General features: G+C 36.5%; 1 protein-coding gene across 7 annotated transcripts in view; it reads left to right on the top strand.

Annotated features, from left to right (window-relative positions):
• The window catches only part of CCDC171 (coiled-coil domain containing 171), a 419,844-nt gene that overhangs the window by 192,854 nt on the left and 199,625 nt on the right, over positions 1–27,365 (top strand). For 6 of the 7 annotated variants that reach the window (XR_007518562.1, XM_049894821.1, XM_049894820.1 and 3 more), the window contains 3 exons: positions 1,166–1,311; positions 3,288–3,342; positions 22,104–22,235. Coding sequence is in view for 6 of the 7 variants with exons in the window: in XM_049894821.1 (XP_049750778.1) it covers positions 1,166–1,311; positions 3,288–3,342; positions 22,104–22,235 (333 nt within the window). In the remaining variant the exon portion in view is untranslated. The remainder of the gene's footprint in view (positions 1–1,165; positions 1,312–3,287; positions 3,343–22,103; positions 22,236–27,365) is intronic. The other variant, XM_049894825.1, reaches the window with a different exon arrangement.

Here is a 27,365-nt window from a genome sequence, read left to right on the forward strand (position 1 = left end):
GTTTTATACTAGCCATTGTGAAGGCATTAAAAGAATACTGTTAGAGGAGTTTTAAGCATGAAAACATAGCATTTTGGTTATTCCTTACTAGTTTTGAAGTACAACTGTGGACATTAATATGTGACTAAACTCGGAGCAAGAAGAAAAAAACATGTATATGCAATCAATTGTTTTAGCTCACTGTCCAACAAATTTAGTTGAAAAACTGGTAAGCTCCTTTTCTAGAAATTTCATAGGCAAAGGAATGAGCAGATTTTTAGTGCTGAGAGAAAATCCGGTTCCCTATACTACTTTGGATCCTAGAATTTAAACGAGGTCTAGAAAATACTCCTTTAAATTATGAGTTTCTAAGACCTTAAACTCTGACCTTTCAAGAGAAAGTTGCACAATTGCATCTTTAAATTTTAGTACTAAATGGTTATTTCAGAGGAAAGCAAATATTGATCAACAAATTTTATGCTTCTGTGACTGGGAAAATATTTATGGCACATAAATAGTTCTCAGTGCACGTATTACTCATACCTTTCTATTAGTTGAAACTTTTTGATGGCGTTTCTGTTGCTGTTCTTGACATGAGCTATTTCTTTAGAAGCCCGGGAATTTTGTTTTGGAGCCACTTTGTCCACTGAGGTGTTTTTAACAGTCTATTATACATGCATTTAAAAGAAAGTAGTGGTACTTTTAAATCTTGTGTTCCCTACTCCCTTGTTCTTATTCACCTTCTTTCCAATCTCTCTCTGTCACGCACACACACACAGAAACACACACACACACTTTAGGAACATAATAGCTGTTATTTCAAATGGACTCTTAAGTTTCATGTGCCTTTTTCCCCTTGAAATCTTTATTTGTCCATCTTTAAAACAAACACAACTTGAGATTCTAATCATCAGATATTTTTAGTAAGAAAAGTTATTTCCCTTGCAGTATTTTAAAAAATAAAAGAGTTGTATTATAGCCAAACATCTTTCAAAATCTTACCAGTTCTACCACTCTAATTAGTAAGTACGTAAAATTTTTGCACAGAATTTGTTAAACCTTGATGCGTAATGACCGAACTCTATTTCTCAGTCAGTCTGTATTCTGCTTTGTTTAATAGCCTATGGCATAAATTGAAGTTAATTATCAGGGCTGACAAGTAACTCTGTTTTCTGCCTGCTTGCAGAGTCTCTCCGAGGCAAAGATGGAGCTGAGAAGAAAAGATCAATCTCTGCGTCAGCTCAATAGACATCTTACCCAGCTGGAGCAGGACAAGCGTCGGCTGGAGGAGAACATCCACGATGCAGAGAGTGCCCTCCGCATGGCAGCCAAGTGAGCATTTGGACCTTGGGGAGATCACTTAAAACAGACAAAAGATCAATTCTTACTTTCATGCTCTGGGTTTTAGCCCTGGATAATACAGTGTTAGAAAACAAAAGTACAGCTGTCTCTCTTTGAAATTCTCTGATACATCCTCAAAAAAGAAAACTCTTAACTCAACATACTAAATGTATATCTTATTGAGAAACCACAGAGAAGTCTAAGTTGCTATATAGCTGAGAATTACATGTGTTTTGGGCTTTGTGGTAGTGTTACATCTTTGAATCCCAGTTTTTATTAATATGTAATGTAAGATTCTTTATTTAAACATTTTGCATAGTGTCTTGTCTCATGTATTCCTCATCCCGCTCGCCTCACCACCTCCAAAATTTTGCTCTTCATTTATTATAATATTCTAATATTGCAAGTAATATTTTAATAAAGAAATGTCAGTATACAATCAGCATGTGTATCGGCATCTCTTTAAATGCAATAAAAACATTGGAAATGGAAAATTCATTTTAATTTCATAGCCGTATATACGAATATATTAAATAGAAAAAATATACAGTTTCAGTGTGAAAAAATAAATAGTGCTATCGAGTCGTCAGTGTGAACTACTATGTAAATATGATGAGAGTGTTTTTCCTTTTACCAGGTGATCAAGTCAACATACACTATGAAGTTCAAATTCAGTGGCTCTCTTGGGCAGTGTCTTTTTGTTCTCCACATCAAATTTCATGGGCTACATTAAGATAGTCCTTAGTACGATAGCACGGCTAGAAGAAAATCTAAAGATTATAGAAACACTTAATTTTAATATTCTCAAAGTTAACGGAATTTGGAATTCTGGATTCCTGTACTTGCAAAAATTTATACATCAATTAAAAGTTTTTTTTTTTTTGAGAGAAACTCCCTTGTCAAGAATAAAATCTCGTGAAATATGAATGTAGCCCATAAACTAGATCACAGAATGGGAACTCTGCAACTTTAGGATACCCATAAACTTTATCAGTGGTCTTGGGAAATTGCTCACACAAAATGAAAGACTAAATTGACCAAGACCAAAATATTGGTGTGTTTAAACCAATAGTTTTTTGGAAGGTTGTGAAGCTATATAATATTGCATTGTACTAGTATATGTCATTGTCAGCTTATAAAATATGTTTGACTAAATCTGTTTTTTACTGTCATTGTTGAGACTCAGTTTCCTCATGTCAAATGAGGGGCTTAGCTTACGTAATTTCCAGCGTACCTTATAGCTAGCTCTAAAAATTCTGACGTCAATGAAACAGGATTATAAAACCTCTAGATTTGTATTTTGTGCTGCTTATTTGGTATTCAGGAAACTGTAACAGTGGGCACGGGTTCTTTTAAAACTAAAGAAAGCTAATTCGAAACTTGGAGAGCTAATGCATTGTTTGCGGCTTTCAATTTATAATTTCCATTAAATTTTTGTCTCCAGCATTTTCATTTAAACTTTTAGTTTCATTATTAAAGCCAAATTAAAGGTACAGACTGATAGAAAAAGCTAGAAATATTGCATAGTTCTAGAGGTTTTTTTTGTGCAGTTTTTATAGCACAAGTAGCCTATGTAGAAAGGAAAATATCCTTGTGCATATTTTGTATGGTCGTTTATAATATATCCCCATTCCTGAGATTTTAAAAGTTTTTTTCATTAGAAATCAAAAGAATAAAGGTTTTACTTTCCTCAGCATGTTTTTCATTATCAGTAATGTAAATTGCGATTTCTTTTTTCTTTCTTTTTTAACTTTAAAAGATACCTTTCAACATTTTTCCTCCTCCAGTTTAGGACAGTAACATAACAGGATAGGATTAAATGGGGAAGTATACTGGTTAATACAATCAAGTGTTACATTTTTAAGAGGAGAACAATGATAACCAACCCTTAATTTTTTTTTTTTTTTAACAAGGCTTAGTAAGGCTTGGGTTTTAGTAACACCTAATCTTTCCTTTATCTTTTCTAGAGACAAAGAATGTGTTGCTCATCACATGAGAACAGTAGAAAATATGCTTCATAAGGTAGTGTAATTGTTCTTTAATATTAATCAACTTGTATGATGACCTATTCTCTTGACTTAATCATTATTTTTATTCAAGTTATGCAAAGTACTTTATTTTGTAACTTTCTGTAAAAATAAATCAACAAAAATACACTGCTTTTCTCGACTGAAAATTTACATAATACAATGCTGTATTTTAAACCTTTTACATAGAGTTCACTTATATACTTGATAAAATTACCAAAATAGTAGTTTCTCCAAACCAGTATAATTGCACTTAAATTATTTGTGGTCTTTGCTGAATAAACCAGAGGTCATTTAAGCTTCTCACATGTCTCATAATCATAAAATATTTGACCACACTGTTTAACCTCTTACCACTCTTAAACCCACTGTCTTGCGTATGTGTGTGCATGTGTATATAGACAGAAGAGGGTGCGCATGCATGCAATGCGCACATGCTAATGTGTTGTCTTGGCAGTACTTGTATACCTTAACTAGCAGTAATGTTATTTAAATTTTAATTTACTTTCCTCCTTTATAAAAATGAAGTAAAATAGAACAAAACATTTAAGAATGTCGTCTTAGTTATCTAATGCTACTATAACAGAAATACCACAAGTGGATGGCTTTAACAAACAGAAATTTATTTTCTCATGGTTTAGGAGGCTAAAAGTCCAAAATCAGGGTGCTAGCTCTAGGGGAAGGCTTTCTGTCTCTGTCCACTGTGGGGGTAAGTCCTTAGCAATCTTCTCCTGGGCCTAGGAAGTTTTCAGTGCAGGGACTCTGAGTCCAAAGGATGCACTCTGCTCCTGGCTCTTCTTTCTTGGTGGCAGTAGGTCTCTCTCTCTTTCTCTCTCTGTATGCTTCTCTCTCCTTTTATCTCTTGTAAGATAAAAGGTGATGCAGGCCATACCGCAGGGAAACTCCAGTTACATCAGATTGGGGCTGTGACCTGAATATTGTTGTATCCCACCTTAATCCTTCTTAAATAACCTAATCTTGTCTCATTAACCACAGACAGAGATTAGGATTTACAATACATAGAATAATTACCTGAGATCACAAAATGGAGGACAACCACACAATAATGGGAATCACGGCCTAACCAAGCTGACTCGTATTTTTGGGGGACACAGTTCAATCCATGACATTCAACACTTTGGTCCCCAAAAATTCATATCCTTGCCACATGTAAAACACTTCCACCCATCATATCATCCCAAAAGTCTGAAATCAGCTCCAAGTGTAAATTCCAACCTGGGGCAAAATTCCTTTTCAACTGTGAACCTGTGAAATCTGGAATACAAGTTATCTACTTTAAAGTACAATGGTGGAACAGGCACAAGGCAGACATTTCCATTATAAATGGGAGAAATTGGAGGGAAAGAAGGAATAAAGGGGAATCAAGTCAAAAATCCAGCAGAACAATTTACATTAGCTTTTAAGGCTTGAAAATAATCCTCTTTTCTCTGAGACCATCTAGACAATAGCTCTGCCCTCCAACTCTAGGTGTTGGGCATGCCCTCTGGATGCTGGGTGGAGGCCCCTCGGCCCTGGGCTTCAGCTCCGCCTTCCAAGCCCACTGGGATGGTAACGCTGTTCCCTTGAATTTGGGTAGCCTCATTCTCCTAGTCCAACTGAGTGGCAACCCCACCCCCTTGGCCCTGGCAGGTCCTGTTCTTCTGCCCCTTGGGCATGGCGGTCCTCCCCCCTCATCTTTGGGCAATGGATCTGGCCCCATCCGCCTGGCACTTGTGAATGGCAGCCCCCACATTCTGGAACTCAGTTGTGAAGATCTGACTCTTTGAAACCTAGGAGGCTGCGTCCCACTCTTTGAAACCCAAGAGGCCGTGGCCCCATGAAGCCCCAGAGGTTGTGACCCTACCCTTTGACACCGAGGCAGCTCTGCTTCCTGTGCTCCTTGTCTCTTCAGGTTCTGCTTCCAAGTTCCTTGGCCTCTTGGCCCAAAGCCACTTGGGTCAGCAAGCCTAGCTCTGCCAACAAGTGCCTGGAGGCACCCCACTCCACCAGGAAGTCTCCTGTCCAAGGCACTCAGCTCTCTTGCTTTAGGTCAGCTCCCACGCCATCTTATACTGGTTTCCTGGTTCTGCTGCTACTGTTTCTCTGCTGCTGCTTCTTGCTACCTGTGCCATCTCTGGTGTTACAGCTCTTCTCACTTCCTTCTGAGCCCTCACTAATTGCCTTTGACGTCCATAATTCTACCAGCAGTCTCTTCAAGGCAATCTAGGCTTTTACCATTAGGTATTTTAAAACTCTTCCATCCTCTACCCATTACCCAGTTCCAAAACCGCTTCCACATTTTAGGTATCTGTTAGAGCATCAGCCCACTCCTGGTACCAGATTCTGTCTTAGTTATCTAGTGCTGCTGTAACAGAAATGTCAGAAGTGAGTGACTTTAACAAACAAATTTATTTTCTCACGATTTAGTGGGCTAGAAGTCCGAATTCAAGGTGCCAACTCTAGGGGAAGGCTTCTCTCTCTGCTGGCTCTGGAGGAAGGTCCTGGTCTCTTTGAGTTTCTCTTCCTGGGTGACCTTCATGTGGCTGGGCATTGCTCTTCCCCCATCTCTGCCCTGCTTGCTTTTTTTTAATCTCTTTTATAGCTCGAAAGAGATTGACTCAAGATACACCCTACACTAATCCTGCCTCATTAACGTAACAAAGACAACCCATTCCCAAATGGGATTATAACCATGGGCATTGTTGTTGTGTGCCATCCAGTTGATTCCCACTCTATAGGTTGGGGTAGAACTGCCATATAGGGTTTCCATGGGTGTAATCTTTACAGAAGCAGACTGCTACATCTTTCTCCCCCAGAACAGCTTGTGAGTTTGAATCACGGACCTTTCTGTTAGCAGTCAAGCTCTTAACCACTGCACCACCAGGGCTCCTTACCACAGGCATAGAAGTTAGGATTTAAAACACATTTAGGGGGCGCAATTCAACCCATAACAGATGTATTAACGTAGAAATTTGTAATATTGGAATATTTTATTATTTTTCAGATTTAATTACCTCTGTTGGAAACCCCGGTGGCATAGTTGCTATGGCTGCTAACCAAAAGGTCGGCAGTTCAAATCCACCAGGCGCTCCTTGGAAACTCTGTGGGGCAGTTCTACCCTGTCCTCTAGGGTCGCTATGAGTCAGAATCGACTTGGCGGCAGTGGGGTTGGTTTTGGTTTTTGGTATGATAAACTTGGACTTTTAATGTAATGATTAATAGCATAATAAGAATATTACGGTATTAATAAAAACAGTACATTAACTATCTGTATATTTTGTTAGCACTCCAGCGTCAAGGATATGTTCAATTTTTCGTTATTTAAAAGTAGGAAATATTATGTATATGTTTCTGTTATTATCTAATAGAAATTTTGTTGGAAATGCAAACACCTAGCAGTTTCTAGATATGTGGAATTTATGAGTTAATCATATTTAGAATAATTTTGTGAATCAGATTTATTATATAACATAGTTTATTATGTATATAATATATATTATTATATATTATATAATATAGATTTATTATGTAATTTAGTATTTTACTTAAAAAATACCCCCAAAATGAACCCTTTTAAAGAGATATTAGATAAATATTAGCAAACTAACATTTAATATATGAGCAGTGGAAAGCCCTGGGCCTCTGTATTCTTTTAGATGTTAAAAGTGTCTGGCATTATTTCATGTCACCAAAACGTTTGGAAAAAATCTAATATTCTGGGTGCTGTTTATTTTTAAGTAATAATTGTTTGAAACTATGATTTCTCCCTCCCCTCATTGTAAAAAAGTTTGCCCTGTCAGTGTATTTAAAAAATCACGTCAAATCCATGTATGCTATCTGAAATTTAGGTTTGTAGGGAAAGAGATTTGTGGGGAGATTATTCTGCTTGGTGGGACTTTGGATTGTTATCGTTGTTAGTTGCCATGGAGTCGATTCTGACTCATGGCCACCCCCTGTGTGCAGAGTAGAGCTGCTCCATAGGGCTTTCAAGGCTGTGACCTTTTGGAAGCAGATTGCTAGGCCTGTCTTGCAAGGCACCCCTGGGTGGGTTCGAAATGCCAGCGTTTCAACTAGTAGTCAAGGGCTTAACCATTGTGCCACCCAGGCACTCCTGTATATGGCATTACCCTTTTATACAGATAGCGTTGGCTTTAACATCCAATTGTTTGTTCGTCTTCCCAGCTGGAGGAAGAAAAATGTTGGATAGCAGCTGTCTTGGGGAATGGACTTCCCATGTCAGGGAAGAACCATGATCAATATGAAATGTAAATGTTGTGACTTCTTTCTTTATAAGAATAGTAAAATGTATGTTTTAACTATAATAAAGACTGATTACAACTGGACAGTTATAATCATACAGTTTTTCAGTTACAGTTTATCTTTTGATTTTAGCGTTATATGGAAAGGTGTCTGTGAAACTGGTCCACAGCCAGTGTAGATTTACTTTCGATTTATAACTTTTTCCCTTAAGAATTTAATAGCTACTTTATTTGCATTTATGTCTTCAGAAATTTTTGTTGTGTAGTAGTTTGAAATTACCAATTGCTTTTCAGGTTTGAAGTGAATTCAGAAAAGGCTAATTGACCATTGGGGCTAATTCTTTTTCCTACCAAGAGTGGGTGAGGACGAGTGGCTTAGAAGAAAGTGGCCCAGAGAATCCCTCTCAAGCTGTCTGGGGCGTGCGGGCCTACAAGTCTTCATGCCAGAGTTTGCAGGTTTATTTTTCTGACCACCTTGGACTTTCTAGTGGCATTTTGCCGTCTTGGAAAAAGTTAGTGTAGTACGATGGAGAGTCCAGGCCCTTTATGGTACAGTAAAGATGGTTGTGGTTAAACTCTTTAGTAAAAAGCTAACTGTAAATAGTTAAGTAGCATAGCTATTTATATTTCTTACTTCAACGCATGCATTTTCAAGGCACTAGTTGTCCAAAAATAAAACTTGTCTTTATATGCTGAACTGTATGTTAATACTAACTTTTGACAAAATAATCAAATAGACTTGTTTTTATGTAGACATTATATCCTCTCTTGAATTTTAGAGATCTTAAATTAAAAATATTTTTAGGAAAAGCAATTAGGTTTTGTTGAGATTTATTAATTTCTAAACTTGACACATTAAATTCAACTCTTAGAACCCTAAAACTGTATTATGCAAAGAGGTTGACTAGATATTATTATTTTTTAAATCTCATTTGGGACTTATAATAGCATTTAACAAGGAAAGCCCAACTTTTTCATTTAAAAGCACATGGTTCTTAAGATCTGTCTACATGGGATCAAATTGACAACAGCAGCTTGAAAGATTAGGTAGGCAACTTAGGGGGAGGAACAACTCAGAAAAGGAGGGTGAGAATGCTTGTACAACTCAAAGAATGTCATCAGTGTCCCTGAACTGTACATACAGAAATTGTCAAATTGGTATATGTTGTGCTGTGTATATTCTCAACAACAACAAAAATAGAATAAATTATTTCTAAAAAGGATAAAATTCTTTTTTCGAAGTAGTGGAATTTTTATTTTAATTGTACTTAAGTATATAAACCATCTTAAAGTGTTCTATTCAGTGGCTTTTAGTACATTCATAATGTCGTGCAGCCATCACCACTATCTAATTCCAGAACATTTCGTCACCCTAAAAAGAAACCCTATCTCCATTAAGCAGTCACTCCCATCTTTCTCCACTCCCTCCCATCCCTGGCAAACACAGCTAATACGCTGTCTCTATGGATTTTCCTATTCTGAATATTTCATATACAGGGACTCATACAATATTAGTACTTGTGTGTCCGGCTTCTGTCGTAAGCATAATGTTTTTAAGGTTCATCCATGTTGTAGCATGTATCTGTAGTTAATTCTTTTTTATAGCTGAATAATATATTCCATTGTATGACTATGCTATATTTTGTTTATCTGTTTATCCATTGATAGACATTAGAGTGGTTTCTACTTTGTGATTATTATAAATATCGCTTCTATGAACACTTGTGTGCAAATTTTTATTTGGATACTTTTTTCAGTTCTCTCGGGTATACATACCTAGGAATGGAATTACTGGGTCATATGGTAGTTTTTTTTTTATGGTAGTTTTAAGTTTAACTTTTGGAGAAACCACCAAACTCTTTTCCATAGCTGTTGTACCATTTTATATTTCTACCTGCAGTATATGAGTGTTCTGGTTTCTGCACACCCTTGCCAAACTTATTTTCTGTTGTTTTGATTATGGCCATCCTGGTAGAGTGACATGGTATCTCATTGTGGGTTTGATTTGCATTTTTTTAATGACTAATAATGTTGAGCATTTATTATTTGTTTGTTGGCAAATTGCATATCTTTTTTAAGAGAAATGTGTATCTAAGATCTTTGCCCATTTTAAAATTGGGTTGTTTGTCTTTTTATTGTTGAGTTTAAGAGTCTTTATACTTTGGATCGAAAAACCTAATGCCATCAAGTTGATTCTGACTCAGAGTAACTCTGTAGAACAGGGTATAACTGCCCCATAGGGTTTCCAAGGCTGTAATCTTTATGGAAGCCAACTGCCACATCTTTCTTCCGCAGAGTGACTGTTGAGTTTGCACTGCTGACCTTTCAGTTAACAGCCAAGGCTTAACCACTGTGCCACCAAATCCAAAAACCAAACCCACTGTCGTCAAATTGATTCCAACTTGTAGTAACTCTATAAGACGGAGTAGAACTGCCCCCATAGGGTTTCCGAGGCTGTGAATCTCTGTGGAAGCAGATTGCCACATCTTTCTCCAGTGGAGTGGCTGATGGGTTCCAACAGCCGACCTTTCGGTTAGCAGTCAAGTTCTTTAACCACTGCATCCTCAATGCTCCTGACCACACCCACCAGGGCTTCTTTATTCTGGATACTAAACCTTTAACACATAATGTGCTTTGCAAGTATCTTCTACCATCTGTAGGTTGTCTTTTCACTGCCTTCATAATGTCCTTTGATGCACAAAAGTTTTTCTGTTTTTTTTTTTCCTTCGGTGAAGTCCAATTTGTCTTTTTGTTGTTGTTGCTTGTGTTTTTGATGTCATAGCTAAGAAACAATTCCTAATCCAAGATCAGGAAGACTAACTCCTATATTTTCTTTTATGTGTTTGTGGCTTTAGCTCTAAGATGTAGGTCCTTTATCCTCTTTGAGTTAATTTTTATATATGATGTATGATAGGGGATCTAACTTCATTCTTGTGCATTTTGGCTAACCAGTTTTCCCAGCACTATTTGTTGAACAGAACATTCTTTCCCCATTTAATATGGTCTTGACACCCTGGTTGAAAATCAGTTGACCATAGAGAGATGGCTTTAATTCTGGACTCTCAGTTCTATTCCATTGATCATGTCATCTGCATATGGAGATAATTTTACTCTTTTCTAATTTGGATGGCTTTTATTTCTTTTTCATGTCTAACTGCTCTTGCTAGAACTTCTAGGACAATGTTGAATAGAAGTGGTGAGAGTAGACATCCTTATCTTGTTCCTGATCTTTAACCATTGTGATGTTACCCTTTATCAGGTTGAGGAATTCTAGTCTATTCCTAGCATGTTGAATGTTTTTATCATGAAAATGTTTTGGATTTTGTCAAATGTTTTTTCCGCATCAGTTGAGATGACCATGTATTTTTTTTTTTTTCCTTTATTCTATTAATATGTTACATTGATTGCTTTTTATATATCAAACCACTCTTGCTTTCCTGGGATAAATCCCACTTGGTCATGATATATAATCCTTTTAACATGCTGCTGTATCTGGCTTACTAGTATTTTGCTTAGGATTTTTGCATCTATATTTATAAGAAACATTTATCTGTAGTTTTCTTTTCTTGTGATGTCTTTGGTATTGGTAATACTGGCCTCACAGGGTGAATTAAGAAATGTTCCCACTTTTTCTAGTTTTTGGAAGATTTTGAGAACATTGGTGTTATTCTTTAAATGTGTAGAACTCATCAGTGGAAACTTCTGGTCCTGGGCCCTAGTTTTTGGATTACTAATCCAATTTCTACTTGTTATAGGTTTATTAAAATCTATTTCTTCTTGAATCAGTTTTGGTAATTTGTATGTTCCTAGGAATTTTTCTATTTCATCAAGCTTTTCTTATTTGTTCATAATATTCTGTTATAAACCTTTTATATTTCTGTATGGCTGAGAGTAACGTCCCCACTTTCATTCCTGGTTTTAGTGATTTAGTCTTCTCCCTTTCTTTTTTTGTCAGTCTAGCTAAAGATTTGTTGATCTTTTCAAAGAACCAATCCTAGTGGGTGTAAAGTGGTATCATTGTGGTTTTGTTTTGCATTTCCCTGATGACTAATGATATATTTTCATGTGCTTACTGGTCATTTGTGTATCTTTCTTGGAGAAATGTCTGTTCAGATACTTTGCCCTTTTTAATTGGGTCATTTGTTTTTTCGTTATTGAGTTGTTAGAGTTCTTTATGTATTCTGGATACAAGCTCCTAAAAACATATAAAATAAACCAGCAAACTCTGACATGAAAGACTGGTGGACCTGCACCTTTCAGCATACCTCCAGTATTACTGATAGTATAGACTCTCAGGAATTAAGGCTTTCTTTAAATAAAGAGCTCCCTCAAACGTGCTTAAATTCTTACATTATGTATGAAAAAGAGAAGGTAGAATAATTATATGAAAATAATTTTCGGCCAAGATAATTGTTGGTGTTTGGGCTATTTAGGATTATATATGAGAAAATTAAATGGAAATAATTATTTATTGGATGATGCAGTGGTTAAGAGCTTGGCTGCTGATCTAAAGGTTGGCTGTTCGAATCCTCCACCTGCTCCTTGGAAACCCTATGGTGCAGTTTTACTCTGCCCTGTAGGGTTGGTATGAGTCAGAATTGACTCAGTGGCAATGGGTTTAACCAAATGCCTAAGAGAGAGATGTCTTGGCTTATGCAACTGGAAGTGAAAATGAGAGAAGATTTAAGTAAAATTGGAATGTAGTGAAGAATCTGAGAATTTTCTGTAGTAACTTTTTGTTTAATTGGGCGGATGGCTGGGTTCTTAAGGGATTTAGAGATTGCTTGGGCCCTACAAGTTTGGAAGGATTAACTAAAGTGCTTCCTATGTGTGATCTTAGTGTTTTATGAACTTATAAAGTACCTGAAAACCCTCATTGACAAGTGTTAAGTAAATCATTTAAAAGCTAAAACAGGAAATCATAATCCAGAAGCCTAGACTCTAGAAGACCTTGCATCTACAAATCCTTTAAACATATCAGGCTGAAATGGCACCAGAGAGAGAACTAGAAAGTCACAAGAGCTTTGTTGACACTGTTTTGAATTTATTCCTTCAGTAAAATTACTTAAAAATGCTAATCCATCATAAAACACAACATTTAACTGTAGACAATTTAGTTCAATAAATGCTTTTTGAGTGCATACTATGTGCCAAGCACTGTACTAGCCTCTGGGGAAACAAAGACATATATAAAAAAATATAGTCCATTTCCTTCAGGAAGAGAGGGAAACATAATTTCAGCATACCATGGTAAGTATATTTCTATAAGATGAAGTTCTACATTATTTAGATAAAGCTATTCATCTGTGAGGCATACTTAGAAAATGCAGAGGCTGGGTGAAAGTTTGTTTCAGTGGTTGTTGGGTGAAAGTTCCTTAGAAGAAAATAATGCCTGAGGGGGATCTTGAAGAGGGAGGAGATATGGGAAAGGCATCCTAGCAGGGAGCAAAATGCACCTCAGATCCAGCTGCCACCCTTGCCTGTCTGCGGAGGCTTGCATGTTGCTATGATGGTGAACAGGTTTCAGTGGTGCTTCTGGACCAAGACAGACTAGGAAGAAAGCCTGGTGATCTGCTTCCAAAAAATCAGCAGTGAAAACCCTGTGGATCACAAGAGTCTGATCTGGTTGTGCGTGGGGCTGAGTAAAGGGCAGCTAACAACAACATTAGGAGACTATAGCATTAAGCTAGATGAGGGCTGGTGAAAGTTTGAACCAGAATAGTGATGCTAGGAGGTGTCAGTAGGGAAGAACAGGAAACTTTTTTTTAGTAAAATTGCATATGGTCGAGAAAAGGGCCAGGGGAGGATGATTCCCATGATGGGGAAATGTCATTAACTGATGTTGGGAATACAAAAAAAATAAAAGGAGGGACTTGTTTAGTAGAGAAAAAAAGGAAGACAATGACGAGTTTTGTTTTGGAGTTACCAAGCTTAAGGCAATATGGGATAATTAGCAGGATGTGTGTCTAAACCTCATGGGGAAAGTGAGGTTTGAGAATGATTAACGTAATAATTTTTGGCAAAGAGAGAAGGTGGTATAGTGAATTGACGGGAGAAACAAGGCATTATAGGTAAATGTGAGGCTAGAAAATACATTTTGAAAGATTAATTAGGCCACTAGAGTTTGAGGCCCTTGAGGGATGGAATTCTGTCTCCTTAATTTTTATGTCCTCTGCATTCATCGCAGTACCTGGTGCCCAGTAGGCACTTAATGAATACTTGTTTTCAATACTTTCAATATTTTTACCATGACATAGTCTCTGGACATAACTAAAGCTATGTCTAGATTCCAATGGAAGTCTTGCTGATATTGTCGCCTGCTTCATTTATTATTTGATTGCTAAAAATAGCATCTGTGTTTACTTTGCCCAATCAAGAGCTAAACCAGAGCCTAAATTCAATTATAAAAATGTCTCCAGGAAAGAGAAGTGTGCTAACAGAGAATTTGCAGAGAATGGCCAGTTCCATTCCTGTGAAATAGAGGGAAAGGTGATTACTTCTCTTCCTAGAGTGGTTTGTGGAATAGAATAAACAGGACATGACAGGTGAAGACAGTCAAGGCTTTAAATGTGATTTTATAATTTTACCTTAAAAAAGGTTAACTGGAATAATAATCTTAGTCATCTTTGATTTTTACTTTTCAGAGCATTATAAGGAGTAGAAGGCCCATATAATAAATTTTAATTTATGAAACTGATAGTATTTTAAAAGTTGAAACCTGATCTTCTGCCCCTAAAGCCCCAATTTTTAGTGGTTCATTAATGCCTCTCCAGTGTTTTTTGTGGTTTGAACTCCTCTCCATTCCTGCTTTCTTGGTCCTGGCTCCTGAAGGTCAGCTGCACAGGACATACAGGTGTTAGCACAGCTGGCTTGCTGATGACAACTCTGTCCATATAGCTGTCTTGTGTGTCATCATTCATACTGTTCAGTGTCGCTCTGACCTAGCCAAGCTAAAAATGGTACTCCCGCTCAAGAGGGATTGAAAACCCTTGACAAAGTAAAGATGAGACACTGCAGAATGTCATGTCCGTGGGCTTAACTGTTCTTAGCTTAAACCCATCTAACTAACTGATTTTGGCGTGCATCTGTTTTTATCCTTTGAAATAACTTACCCTAGGAAAGAAAATATCTCTGTGAGGACTATAAAAATTAGTAAATTTATTTCTGTATTCTCAACTGAGGGTTTTTGTGTTTGTTTACATAGCTCAAGGTCACAGTAATCTGTTTGTGGGGTGCGTTCTATGATAGATAGCCTATACCACAGATTTATCATGCTGGCTGGTGTCTTTATAAGATGTCCACGATTAAATTACCCTATTTCCCAGCTCCATAATTTGATTCGAGGGGTCAGTTTTTCAGATCCTTAATTGGAGTGTAACCAGCTTGATAATTCGATTCGGGAGATCAGTTTTTTTCAGTTCCATAATTGGGTTGTAACTATGATTTGTAGGATGATGGTGGTGGATTTTGCCCTCTTTTCTGGTGACAGCAGCTGGTAGTCATTGGAAGGTCTGGCTCAGCTCCAGAAATGTAGGTTGTGCTTGCTATGGAGCCCTTGTGGCACAGTGGTTAAGAGCTCAGCTGCTAACCAAAAGGTCGGCAGTTCAGATCCACCAGCTGCTCCTTGAAAACCCTATGGGCAGTTCTACTCTGTCCTATGGGATCACTACCAGTTGGAATCGACTGGATGGCAATGGGTTTCACTTGGTTGGGTGCTTGCTACAGTGTTACTATAGCACCTGCTTCTGCTGAGAGAGGGCCAAGGGCTCATTCCAGCAGGTGTGGAACACAGCATATATCCTGGGACCTTGTAGTTTGGGGATCTTCCATGAGAGATTGTAGCCATTGTAGTATGAGGGTGATTGCTATGCAGGTAACAAGCCTCTCAGTATAATTGTGTGTGTGTGTGTGTGTGAGAGAGAGAGAGAGAGATGGGGGAGGACGGAGGGAGGGAGGAAGAGAGTGACAGGGAATGAATGAATATGAATGACAATACCCAGAAGTTCAGTAAAACTAGTGAGGAAAATTAGGATGTTTAAATAATATTCTCTAGTGCTTTTTTTTTTTTTTTTTAGTGCTTATCCCTAAAACTACTTCATGGAACTTACATTTTTCCTGTGATTGCCAGACAAGGGCAAAGAAAGGGAAAAAATGTTTTGTTTTGTTTTTAAGTTCAGGAAATGGAAGAATTACCAAAACGTTAACCAATTTCCCCACTTATTAACCGTCTGTAGGTAGCTGTTAAGACGTGTTATTGCTTGGTGCTGAGAGCACTGGAGTCAGTATCTTCGTATTAGCTATGGCAATAGCTATTTCACAAGGTGGATGGCGAATCAAGTGAGGCAGCGGGGCTAGTTCTTTGCAAAGTATAAAGTACTCTTGAAAGTATTACCAGCATTATTACTGATACCAGTAGTGCTGTAATCCGTCTATCTGTTTCATTAATAGAAAAGGAAGTGTAAGAGAAGATGGCAAATATCCATTTAGATGTGACTACCAGATTCTTAGTAAAGGGCTTGGCCGCTAACCAAAAGGTTGACAGTTTGAATCCACCAGCTGCTCCTTGGAAATCCTATGGGGCAGTTCTACGCTGTCCTGTAGGGTTCCTAGGAGTCAGAATTAACTCTGTGGCAACAGTTTGGTTTGGGTTTGGTTTATCAGGTTCTTGGAAGAAGCCCTGGTGGCACAGTGGTTAAAACTCCTGGCTGCTAACTGAAAGGTTGGTGGTTCAAACCCACAGCTGCTCTGTGGAAGAAAGATGTGGCAGTCTGCTTCTGTATAGGTTATAGCCTTGGAAACCCTATGGGGCAGTTCTACTCTGTCCTATAGGGTCAGTATGAATGGGAATCGACTTCACAGCAACAGGTATTTGGATCAGACTCGTGCTTGTCATTTCCACTGCACTGAAACACTCTGATCCCTGCTTCAATGACTGGGTACATATCAGAGTCTAGGAACTGTCTAAGTATCTTTTAAAAATTATCCTTTCTTTCTTCCACCCTGTAGAATTTGCAAATATGGAATGACATTCTTATTTGCTTGCATACTTACTAGCAGCCTCTGTGTGCGTAATGGTTTTCTTGCTACCAGTGCTATTACAGAGCATGTACTTAACGCAGGCTGGCTCCCGTCTCAATCCATTCACAACACTGTGCAGTGTGCCTATTCCACTTCCTTACCCAAATATTCCATTGATTAGGTATGGCACTGGGTGGCCAGTAGTTACAACAGAAAGAAATTCGCTCTAGGTTAGCCCCAGTCAAGTTGTACACTAGACTGTGTGAGATGCGAAAATACACCAGGAGATAAAAAAATAGTGCACTTATTTTATGAAACGCTAGAAAAAAGGAGTCAAAAAGTGTCTGTGAGTTGGTACTCTGTGTTGGTGGATATAAGATTGATTCATGAGGAATCATTTATCAGTTTTCTGGTGACAGGTGGTCATTTTAAAAAAACTTTATGGATTGTGAAACATTGATAGCCTTTCCTTCTGTATCTCTAGGGCAGGAGTTGGCATACTTTCTCTGTGAAGGCCCGGATCGTAAATATTTTAGGCTTTGTGAACCATAAAATCTCTGTCTCTATAGACAATAAATAAATGAATGGGTGTGGCTATGTTCCAGTAAAACTTTATTTATAATAACAGATGGTAGGCTGGATTTGGATCCTGGGCTGTAGTGCGCTGACCCTTGCTCTAGTGCATAGGATGAAAAAGAAGATAAAAGGGAGAAAGGAAAGCAACGAGGAATGAATGGAAGTGGAAGTGTGTGCAAAAGTGGGGCAGAGGAAGGCAGGAGAATGGAGGCAAAGTAAAATATGAACATAGGGTAAAAATGGAATTTATAGGAAACATTGTAGAGGCCCGTATTTTTCTGGTCATGTCTCTGATAAGAAGGTTCATTTTGAAGAATTGGAGGCCATAGTTGTTGTCGTTTTTAGGTGCCGTTGAGTCAGTTCTGATTCATAGCAACTCTGTGTACAACAGAACGAAGCACTGCCCAGTCCAGTGCCATCCTCACAGCCATTGTTGTGCTTGTGCCCATTGTTGCTCAATCCATCCCCTTGGGGGTCTCCCTCTTTTTCGCTGACCCTCTACTTTACCAAGCATTATTTCCTTCTCCAGTGACTGATCCCTCCTGACAACGTGTACAAAGTAACATGGCCATAGTAGGTTGGAGTAAATAAAATAAAATAGTAGATTGGAGTAAATAAAATTTTGGACAGATTAAGAGTATGAAGTGATGACCTAGTATCAGTTGCTTTTCCCAAGCATTTAGAATTAGATACCCCATGTATCTTCATTTATGTGTTCTTAAATTTATCCTAGTTTTTTTTACCTACACCCTTTACTTCTGTTTTGGAAACCCTGGTGGCGTAGTGGTTAAGTGCTATGGCTGCTAACAAAGGGTCAGCAGTTCGAATCCTCCAGGCGCTCCTTGGAAACTCTATGGGGCAGTTCTACCCTGTCCTATAGGGTCGCTATGAATCGGAATCGACTCGACAGCACTGGGTTTGGTTTGGTTTTTGGTATCCTATTGATAAAATCACGACTGGTACCACATTTCATGAGTTCTTTTTTTTTTTTCAATTGGAGCATTAGGCCCAGAGAGATTTATAGCTGTTTATATATATTTATATATATATAAATTTATATATGTTTTATGATAAAACATATAGGTCCTCGTTTTGAGAGTTGAACGAGTTTTCTTTAAAAATGACGTATTTAAGTTTCATAGCTGATATATCTAGCAGAAATAGCTTTTCGGTGGTACAGTAGAAGTACAAAAAATTCATAAAAGAATGGTGGTTTGTGAGGAAAGGCTATTTAGAGGGATAGGAAGAATACAACACTAGTCTTAAGACTCACTTAAATCTGGAACTAGATTGTCATAATAAAGTAAATGTATACTTTGTAACCCTGAATTTTTAGAAAGTTTAACTTCTTTTTCTCTCTATATTTCTCGTTTCTTATGGCACATATACTAGAAGGGCTTGCTCTCTGAAAATACATAGTAGGATAGGGAGAATGTGTTTTGGTATTTCTAAAAGTAAAAATTTTAGAATGCAGTAATATAGTCATTTTTCTTTATTCTTTGTCAAAATATGTAATTGTACAGGTTTATTGAAAATATATATATATGGTTTGACAATTGAGATTTATATGGGGAAATTTTACAAAAAATTAATTGTATTTAATAATGAAGTGTTAGCCACTTTCAAGTAGAAAAACTTTGTGTGTTTTTCAGAAAATAGAATTTAATTATATGATGAATAATGATGTGCTATAAAAATTTTTTTTATTTTTATAAACAGAATAAAAGACCAACTTTTGAAATTGTAATTTGAAATTATAATTCAATCCATAAATAGGTGTCTGATGGTTGTTTTAATCCTAATTCACCTGAAAATTTGTTCTGTAGGAGATGAATCTACTTTAAAAAAAAAAAAAAAAAGAATTTTACTATTCTAACATTGTAACTTCAAAGATCTTTTGACAGTAAGGAAATTTGCTCAGTGTTCCAAATCTTGAAAAGAATCATCTTGAATGCAATAACCAGTATTTCCTAAAGAAATTCCGCGTTCTGTCTTTTATGATTTTGGTTACTTGGTTCTCAGCCTGTCCTCTTTTTCTTATGAACAAATTTAATGCCCTAAGTTGAGTCATCTTTCTTACTGTTCTTCGTGTTTATCCTTGTTCACACCCTGAAATTCATACTTGCCTTCTCCATTCTTTCTGGCCAGCCTTCTTCCTCTCTCGCCTCTTATTTCTTCCTGTTCCTTGCGGCTTTGTGATGGCTTTCCTTTTTTGCATTCTCTCACTGTTTTGTGTTCTCTCGACATGATACTTTTACTCCCTTTTTCCAGTAAAAGAAAAAAATTCCTAGCTAATCTTTTTTTAGGACTTGAAAAAAAAAAACAACTTTTCTTCTGAATATTTTGAGAACATTTTACTACCTACTCTCAAGGTTTCAGTTTAATTTAAACATGGAGGAAATTTAAAATTTTAGTAGAGATATTTGCGATATCGGTTCTATTATATATCATGGGATACTGTCTCTTGCTGATATTGTCTACATTCAACAGATAATTTATAATGAAATGAAAATATTAACACATGCATATTTTGCAAATAATGCTGTAATTATGATGTCCGTTATTAGATTTAGCAAAGACAGCTGCATTTTGAGTTTTTTTGTCTGTCTAAAAAATTATTTAATAAAGTAAGTTAAATAATGCTGTAGTAAAAAGGTTAATTTGACAAATCCAAGTTTTAAATGACAAATGTCCCAGGGTAATATTGTTCATAAAGTTTATTTAGGGAATATAAAACATTGTTCGCTGTATGTCCAGCTTCAGAGATGAAGTATGAGGCCTGGTAGGAATTGTGTTAAAGGGCCTTCAGTGCTCGAGCTGGGTTGTACCTTATACCTACATTGCTTGTAGGTTTTTTTTTCCCCCCTTTGTCCGTATTAGCAATCTGCTTTTGTACTTTGACATCCAGGGTTTCCCTAGTGAATTTTGTCACAGAAAAAAGAGAATCATCAATATCGCAGTTAAACTTGACTTTCAAAGCTAATAGTATCTCATTTGGGGGCTCAAATTTAATAAATTTTCTTTGATTCTGGGTGAGTTTTTAAACATCAAACAATGAATTGGCCAGGGTGCAGTAAAATATTTAGATCTATTGACTATGGTTCAGAAGGGTAGAAGGCAAAACACTAGTGATTTGATGTTGATAAATTCTCAGTACCTTAACCCACATTAATGTTTTCTTTTATCTGTGTGCACATCAGTGGCAAAAAAAGCAAGAGAAGGTACCATACATATAAAATATAAAACCTAAAGCAAATATATTTGTAAAATATGATTTATCCTGTTATGTTAAATAAGTTTAATAGCATTCCCATGCTGACTGAAGACTTCAGTGAGTGTTTGCTATGGCTAAATATATGTTATAAATTATGACTACGTGCTTATAGTACTTACACTGTTACAAAAATTGCATTATAATGTATGTTTTTGCAGCTGTTGGTATTGATAGAAATTCTTCAGATTGACTTGGGAAATACAAGGATTCATACGCCCATAGATTGGCATGCACAGTTAAAGATGTCACTGTACGTTTGTGTGTGTTTGCTAGTTAAAGGAAGCCCCATGGAGCATGGTACTTTTGTGGGATGTGTGAATTTCATATACAGTTCATTCACATACCAAGGAAGAACCCAAACAGTTTTATAAGCTTGCCCAAGTAGAATAGGAAAATGGAGGGGAGGTTTTCTCTCTTGTTTTAATGCCAAGTTGCATTTGAAAATTGCTCGGATGAAACTGGAGATATAAACACATTTATTTAGGCAATTGGTGTTATTTTTTTGTTCTCCCACTTTTGACCTTTCTACCTTGGAAAAACTCTTTATATCCTGTGTCTTTGAACTAGTTGCATAATATTTATCAAATAAATATATGCTATCATTTTCTTTATCAAAGAGATAAATTATTAAAAATTTATTTGAGAATAAAGAAAATTAGAAAATATGTGTATGAAAACTCCTGTGATTAAATTATGTGATTGTAAATGAGAGCCTACTGATCTTAAATTCAAACTAAACTGTGGAATTTTAAGGCTTTTACTAAGTTTGGAAATTAATAACTAAACTACCTGTTTCTGAACCTTTCCTCATATCCGTTTGTACTCTTTAGGGAGCATTTTCTCGTTTGTCCAGAAGGTGGCAGTGTGATATCAACCGCATGTGATTCCTTTAGTGGCTAGAGAATTGGTATTTCGTCTACATCTGTGATGTGTTTGTATTGTTACCTTTCCCAATACTTACGATATAGTACAAATGCTACTGATTTTATCTCAATGTTGTCTTACTTAGAAGTTATGTGACTGAGTTGGTTTATATGTATATAATCGTTAATACTCGAGTTTGAAAAAACTATTGTAATTTAAGAAGAGTAAAAAAGGTGAACAAACCTCTTATATTTCAAAAGTATCCTTTTGTGATGTGTATATTTGTTTTTATTCCAGGGTTCAGGTTATTGACTGTTCTTTTCAAAGACTAATGCCTAATTACAGTCTTATCCAATATGTATCAATTAACATCAGTTAAATTAAGAGTGTTAATAGGAAAATGATAATAATTTGGGGACTGCTGTCTTTTTTAATTTCGTGAATATTTTTTCCTCCTTCCCTTTTTATTTTGAGGGTGGAACTGTGAAAAAATGATTCGAAACCTCTTGATCAGAAGAGCTCTAGTGACTCTTCTTCCCCTCCCTCATTGCAAGCAGGAGGATGCTTTTTCTTCTTAATATTCTCCCCCAGCACTCTGAATTAGAGATTTATTTGCAACGAAAAATCAATTAGTCCTAAATTTATTCATGGATTTCAGGTCCAGCGATCAATGCAAGTCCACTCAGTGAGCTCAAGGGGACCCAGTTCATCCCAGTTAATGTGTCTGAAGGGGAATTACCATTGATGCTGTTTTTTTCCCTTTAGGTCAGAGATCAGATCTCACTGTCACGGACTGCAGCAAGTAGGAATGACTTCACCCTGCAGCTACCCAAACTGCACCTGGAGACCTTTGCAATGGAGGGGCTCAAGGGCGGGCCAGAGGTTGTAGCGTGCCAGGTTAGAGCCTAAATAACATTGTTTGCTACTGAGACGTGTAGAAAAATAAATTGCACTAACTGGAGAGAATGAAAGCCTCAAAGTAATTGTGAATAACAACTTAAAGGAGATGCAAATACATTTTTCTTCATTTTCCTTTTACTACATAAAAAAAATAAAATAATGCTGTATTTCACAGATAATTTTTTTTCCCTTTAAAACCGAAAACTAACCTATTAAATAATCCAGAAGAGTATTTTACTTAGGAAAAAAATTACATGTTTAATAGCTAAGTCAGTGTGAAAAGAACATAGTTTTCTATCAGCAGAGAACAATAAGATACTAGGCTGTTATCTCTCTAATCTAGTCTCAATTTGTTGTTCTTGTTGTTTTAAAATAAATCACTTCAGATAAAATTATCAGAAGAAATACCTGGAATTTTAAAATGTTAATTCCATTGTATAGCCAACATTTCTTATGTGGTCATTTAATTTCAGCAAACCTGGAACCTAACTGTACTTAACATTGAAGGATATTTTACCCTTTACTGTTTAGTTTAAATGAATATTGTAATATGTACAGATTGGGCTATTTATAAAGTTCAAAACTCCAAATCATAATACTCCAAATAACTTTTAAGTAAACTTAATCAAGAAACTTCCTTTGAGAAACATATTTATTTTCAGATTTTTTTTATAGTTATCTTTGTATTCTATGTCACTGTTTTAGCATTGTGATCATTTTTTTCCTTAAAAAAAAAAAAAAATTTTTTTTTCCTTAGGGTGGAATTATTTTTTAATTGGACAAAACAAATTTCACTGTATGCTTTTTTCTCCTTTTAATACCCATGTCTTCATTAGAAAAATGCGTTAGCATTATGTAAATTTTAAGGAGCCTGGTATTCTGAAAGAGATTGCCCTTGTTCAGGAGGACTTTAGATTTTTCAGTGTACTTAAAAGAGAAACATTCCTTAAAACTCACTGTTTCACATTTTGAGGTTTAAAATAAAGCTTTTTTTTTTTTTTAAATATACTTTTGCAGTTTCTGTCTTATGAAATTTTAATTTTTGCACAGAATTAATGTCAGTCCTAGTAGGGCCGTGTTAATTTCTTCTACATACTCCACACCCTCATTTAACTTAATACCCAAATTAATAACCTACAAAGAAAAAGTACTCGTTTCTTTCATTAGATTGTCCACCAGTATATTTAAAATATATATGTAAAACTAGGCATAAAATATTTTTAGGTTACAGGCCAGCATACTGTACTGCTTTTTAGTAAAAGATTGAGATGTATGTTTTAAATTTAATTATCAGTATTTATAAATTCATTGTAACCATTAGTACAATATGATTTGAGCCTTTTCTGATGGTTATAAAATAACCCTTTACTTGACTATCTTAATTCAGAATCTAACAGGGCTTAGTGTACACACACCAACACACAATTGGTAATATACTTTGAAAAGAAAGGTACTATATAAATTGAGGACATTAGTTAATTTTTTTTTTAATATAAATTGAGGACATTAGTTAAACTAATAATAGCTACCATTTGAGTAAGCACTCACCATGTACCAGGCACCATGTTTAGCTCTTTGGATGCATGATCTCATTTAATTCTCACAATGGACCTGTCAAATAGATGACATTATCTCCATTTTACAACTGAAAAACAACACGAACAATAGCAACAGGTAGAGAGGTTAATTACTCTCCTCAGATCAATGGCAAGTAAACGGCAGAGCCCAGAACCTGGATTTAATTCTAAGTGTATTTGACTGCAAAGCCTGAACTGGTAAATGGGACGCAATAAAAATCTAAACATCTGTGTTATAATGGTAGGAATAAAACCTTAGAAATCTGTAATGGAGTTTTTCTTCCATTTACTAGATATTAATTATACATCTATGTATGATGTAGGTCATAATTTATGCTCTACTGTAGATAAGAAACTTTGTTCCCATGTAACCGTTTGACAGGTTAATGACAGAATGTTATGGAACTCTACTTTTCCCCTTTTTGGAGTATAAAAATATGGATACATACTGTGGAGTTCAGTATCTGTGTAGCTTTGTGCTCTGATTCTGTGCCGATGAAGCAGACTGTTTAAAGAGTGCATGACTTTTGATTATGAGGAGAGGGTCACTGTGCAGGGTGCGGCAGTACATGAACCATTTGGCAAACCTGCCCAGCTATCATTCAGAGCAGTGGAAGCTGAAGTTCTCCTAGACAACCACTGTCTGTCCTGGATAGAAAGGAGACCAGTGGGCACTATTGACAGTCTAAGAGAATAAGTGGATTACTTATTCTGTCTGCACCCAAAAGAGCACACAGCTGATGCTTTCCTACATGAGGAAATTCAGTCCAGCTTGCCTCTGAGATCTGCTAGCTTTTAGCCACAATTTCCTTACCTGCAAAAAAAGGTAACACCTCCAATTCTCAGGCTTATCCAAAAAAACCCAACTAAACCCATTGCTGTCAAGTAGATTTCAACTCATAGTGACCCATGGGACAGAGTAGAACTGCTCCACAGGGTTTCTGAGGCTGTAAATCTTTACAGAAGCAGATTGCCACGTCTTTCTCCTGCCAAGAGGCTGGTGAGTTCCAACCTCCGACCTTTAGGTTAGCAGCCAAGTGCTTATATGCTGCACCACCAAGGCTCCTTCTCAGGCTTGTAGTGGGGTGAAATGAGGCAATGCACATAAAGTAGAGAGCACCATGTCTAGTGCAGAGAAAGCAGGCCATGCTTGACGACGGTTATTATCGGGGCCACGACGCCACCCACCGTAAAGCAGAGGTAGGCAGTGGTAGCTTGTTCTCATTACTTTTAAGGTGTGTGTCTGTGTGTTTATTTTTACTTTGAGGAATGGTTCTTTAGGGTCTTTTTCTCCATTTCTTCCTATTTGGTTCCTTCACTCTCCCTTCTTTCTTCAAAAGCTTTAATAATCTCAATCAAGATTAGCCTATTTTAACTTCTTTGCTTTTGCATGTCACTTAATGTTCCAACGAGGCCATCGCTCCAGTGAAACGTTTTCTTTTCTTTTTTCCCCCTAGGGTTCCAGATGCTTCTTTGCTATAGTCTAAGTGCCTATGCCATGTTTAGGACTATTACCCTCCTAATTTTATCTCCCAAGTAATTGAATATCAGACTTTCACTAGAATACTGGAGGGGAAAAAAAAAAACACCCAGATCAGACCAGTTAGCTGCAGCTGAAAAGGCCAGTATAACATGAATGCAGAGGACTTTGTAGTAGAAAATATTCTGCCCATCTTTATAAAAAAAAAAAAAAAGATAATGCTTATTCCTCGTAATCTTATATTTTGAAGTGTGTTTTTTGAACTGTGAGTAGGAGAACCAGTATTGGGCTCCATTCAAGTTTTGAGTCCTGCCATTCTGCCTTCTGTAAACTGTGTCTTACTGATTTTGGTTTCTTTTAAGAAGGCTGACAGGGAAAAAGGTTAAAGGCTGAGTCTATAGAATTCACTTTCATTTGTGTGGAAATAATGGGGAGGATAGAGATCCAAAAGAGTGTTAACTGGGCAAGTTACTTAACTGGTCTGTGTCTCAGCCTCTTCATCTGTAAAATGAAGATAATGCAAGTTCCTAACTCGCAGTGTTAGTGTGATGATTAAATTAGTTAACACTTCTGAAGTGCCTGGAGTAGTGACAGGTACATTGTAAACGCTTGGTAAACATTAGCTGTCCTCTAGCACGAAAGCTTCATGAAGCCAGGAAGTTGGGTTTGTTCACTGCTTCATCCTCAGTGCTCAGGAGTGTGCCTCACGCGGAGGAGACACACAGGATACAGGGGTGAATGAACGCGCGAGTTCACACTTGACAAGGTGGCTCAGGAAGCCGCTTTTGCCCAACCTGTGCATGACCTAAAGGGGCTTGCTATCCATTTTTTGCTTCTAAGCCCACTGAATTTAAAAGAACCCCCCGCCACCCCAGCCACCTTATAAAACTGTGTAAGGCTTAGTGAATAATAACACACCTCTGGAAATGTGGCGTATTTTGTAAATATGTGTTTATAAGCAATTAGAGAGGCTTCATTGTGAAACCACTTATTTACGAACATTTTAAACAACAGAGCCTTCACCATAAATACAGTAATCCTTTAATCACCTCTAACCCACCATGTCATTACACGGCCCTTACTTGGAATGGTTTTTAGTTATGTGTTATACACATGGTTTGTGGATACCATGGTCTTGGGTTTTTTTTTTTTTTCTTTAACATTTATACTTATTTTCCAGGCGTAGGAATTTCTTTGAGCTATTTTATTATATTTATATAGCTAAATCTTAGAAAGCATATTGAAGGGAATTTTTTTAGGAGCAGAAAGATGAAGTAAATTATATCTATGCCTAAAATGTCAAAGTCTAAAAATATCAAGAATCCCTGTTGGTCATTTTTTAACCTGTGTTCTGTTACACCACATGATGCAGCAAGCAGCCTTCTACTTGCTCCACAAGAACTTTTTGCATTTTGACGTGTTTAGAGACTAAAGAGATGTGGAAAAAGGCAATTTTCACTTGAAAGTTTGTACCACCTAGATTCTTTCTTTTTCAGGCTATCCTATCCATGTAAGTGAATTTTCAGAGAGCTAATTCTATCTTTAAACATAAAAATCAGTCAAATTGAATGAAAATTTTGCTACATATGTCAAACATTTTTTTATAAAGAGAATATGATATACCTGATTAAAAATTTTTATTACTCTGCTTCAATATTACACGTACAAATTGTAATATTAAAACAATGGAATAATGTATTCAAATCTTTAATACTATTTACCTCTAAATAATAGTAGAAATTTTGCTAATATTAAAATTTAGCTTTAAAAGTTACAAAAGTTGTACATGATCATGACAATAAAAAAAAATCAGACTCCGAGAAAAGTATAAAGGAAAATAAAGATCATGGCAGTTCTACCGTCAAGAGATAAGTGATGTCACAACTTTGGTGTATATACTTAGAGCTATTTTTTAGTCATAAATGTAAGCACTCATTAACATATCATTTATGTGTAACATATATTTTTATGTTACCCATAAATAGGGTTATACTGTTTTGTAAGCACTTTTTTCACCTAATAACGTAGATACCTTTTTTGTCAGTAACTATAAATTTACGTAATCACTTT

This window comes from Elephas maximus, chromosome 9 (assembly GCF_024166365.1).
Source record: "Elephas maximus indicus isolate mEleMax1 chromosome 9, mEleMax1 primary haplotype, whole genome shotgun sequence".
Classification (NCBI taxonomy): Eukaryota; Metazoa; Chordata; class Mammalia; order Proboscidea; family Elephantidae; genus Elephas; species Elephas maximus.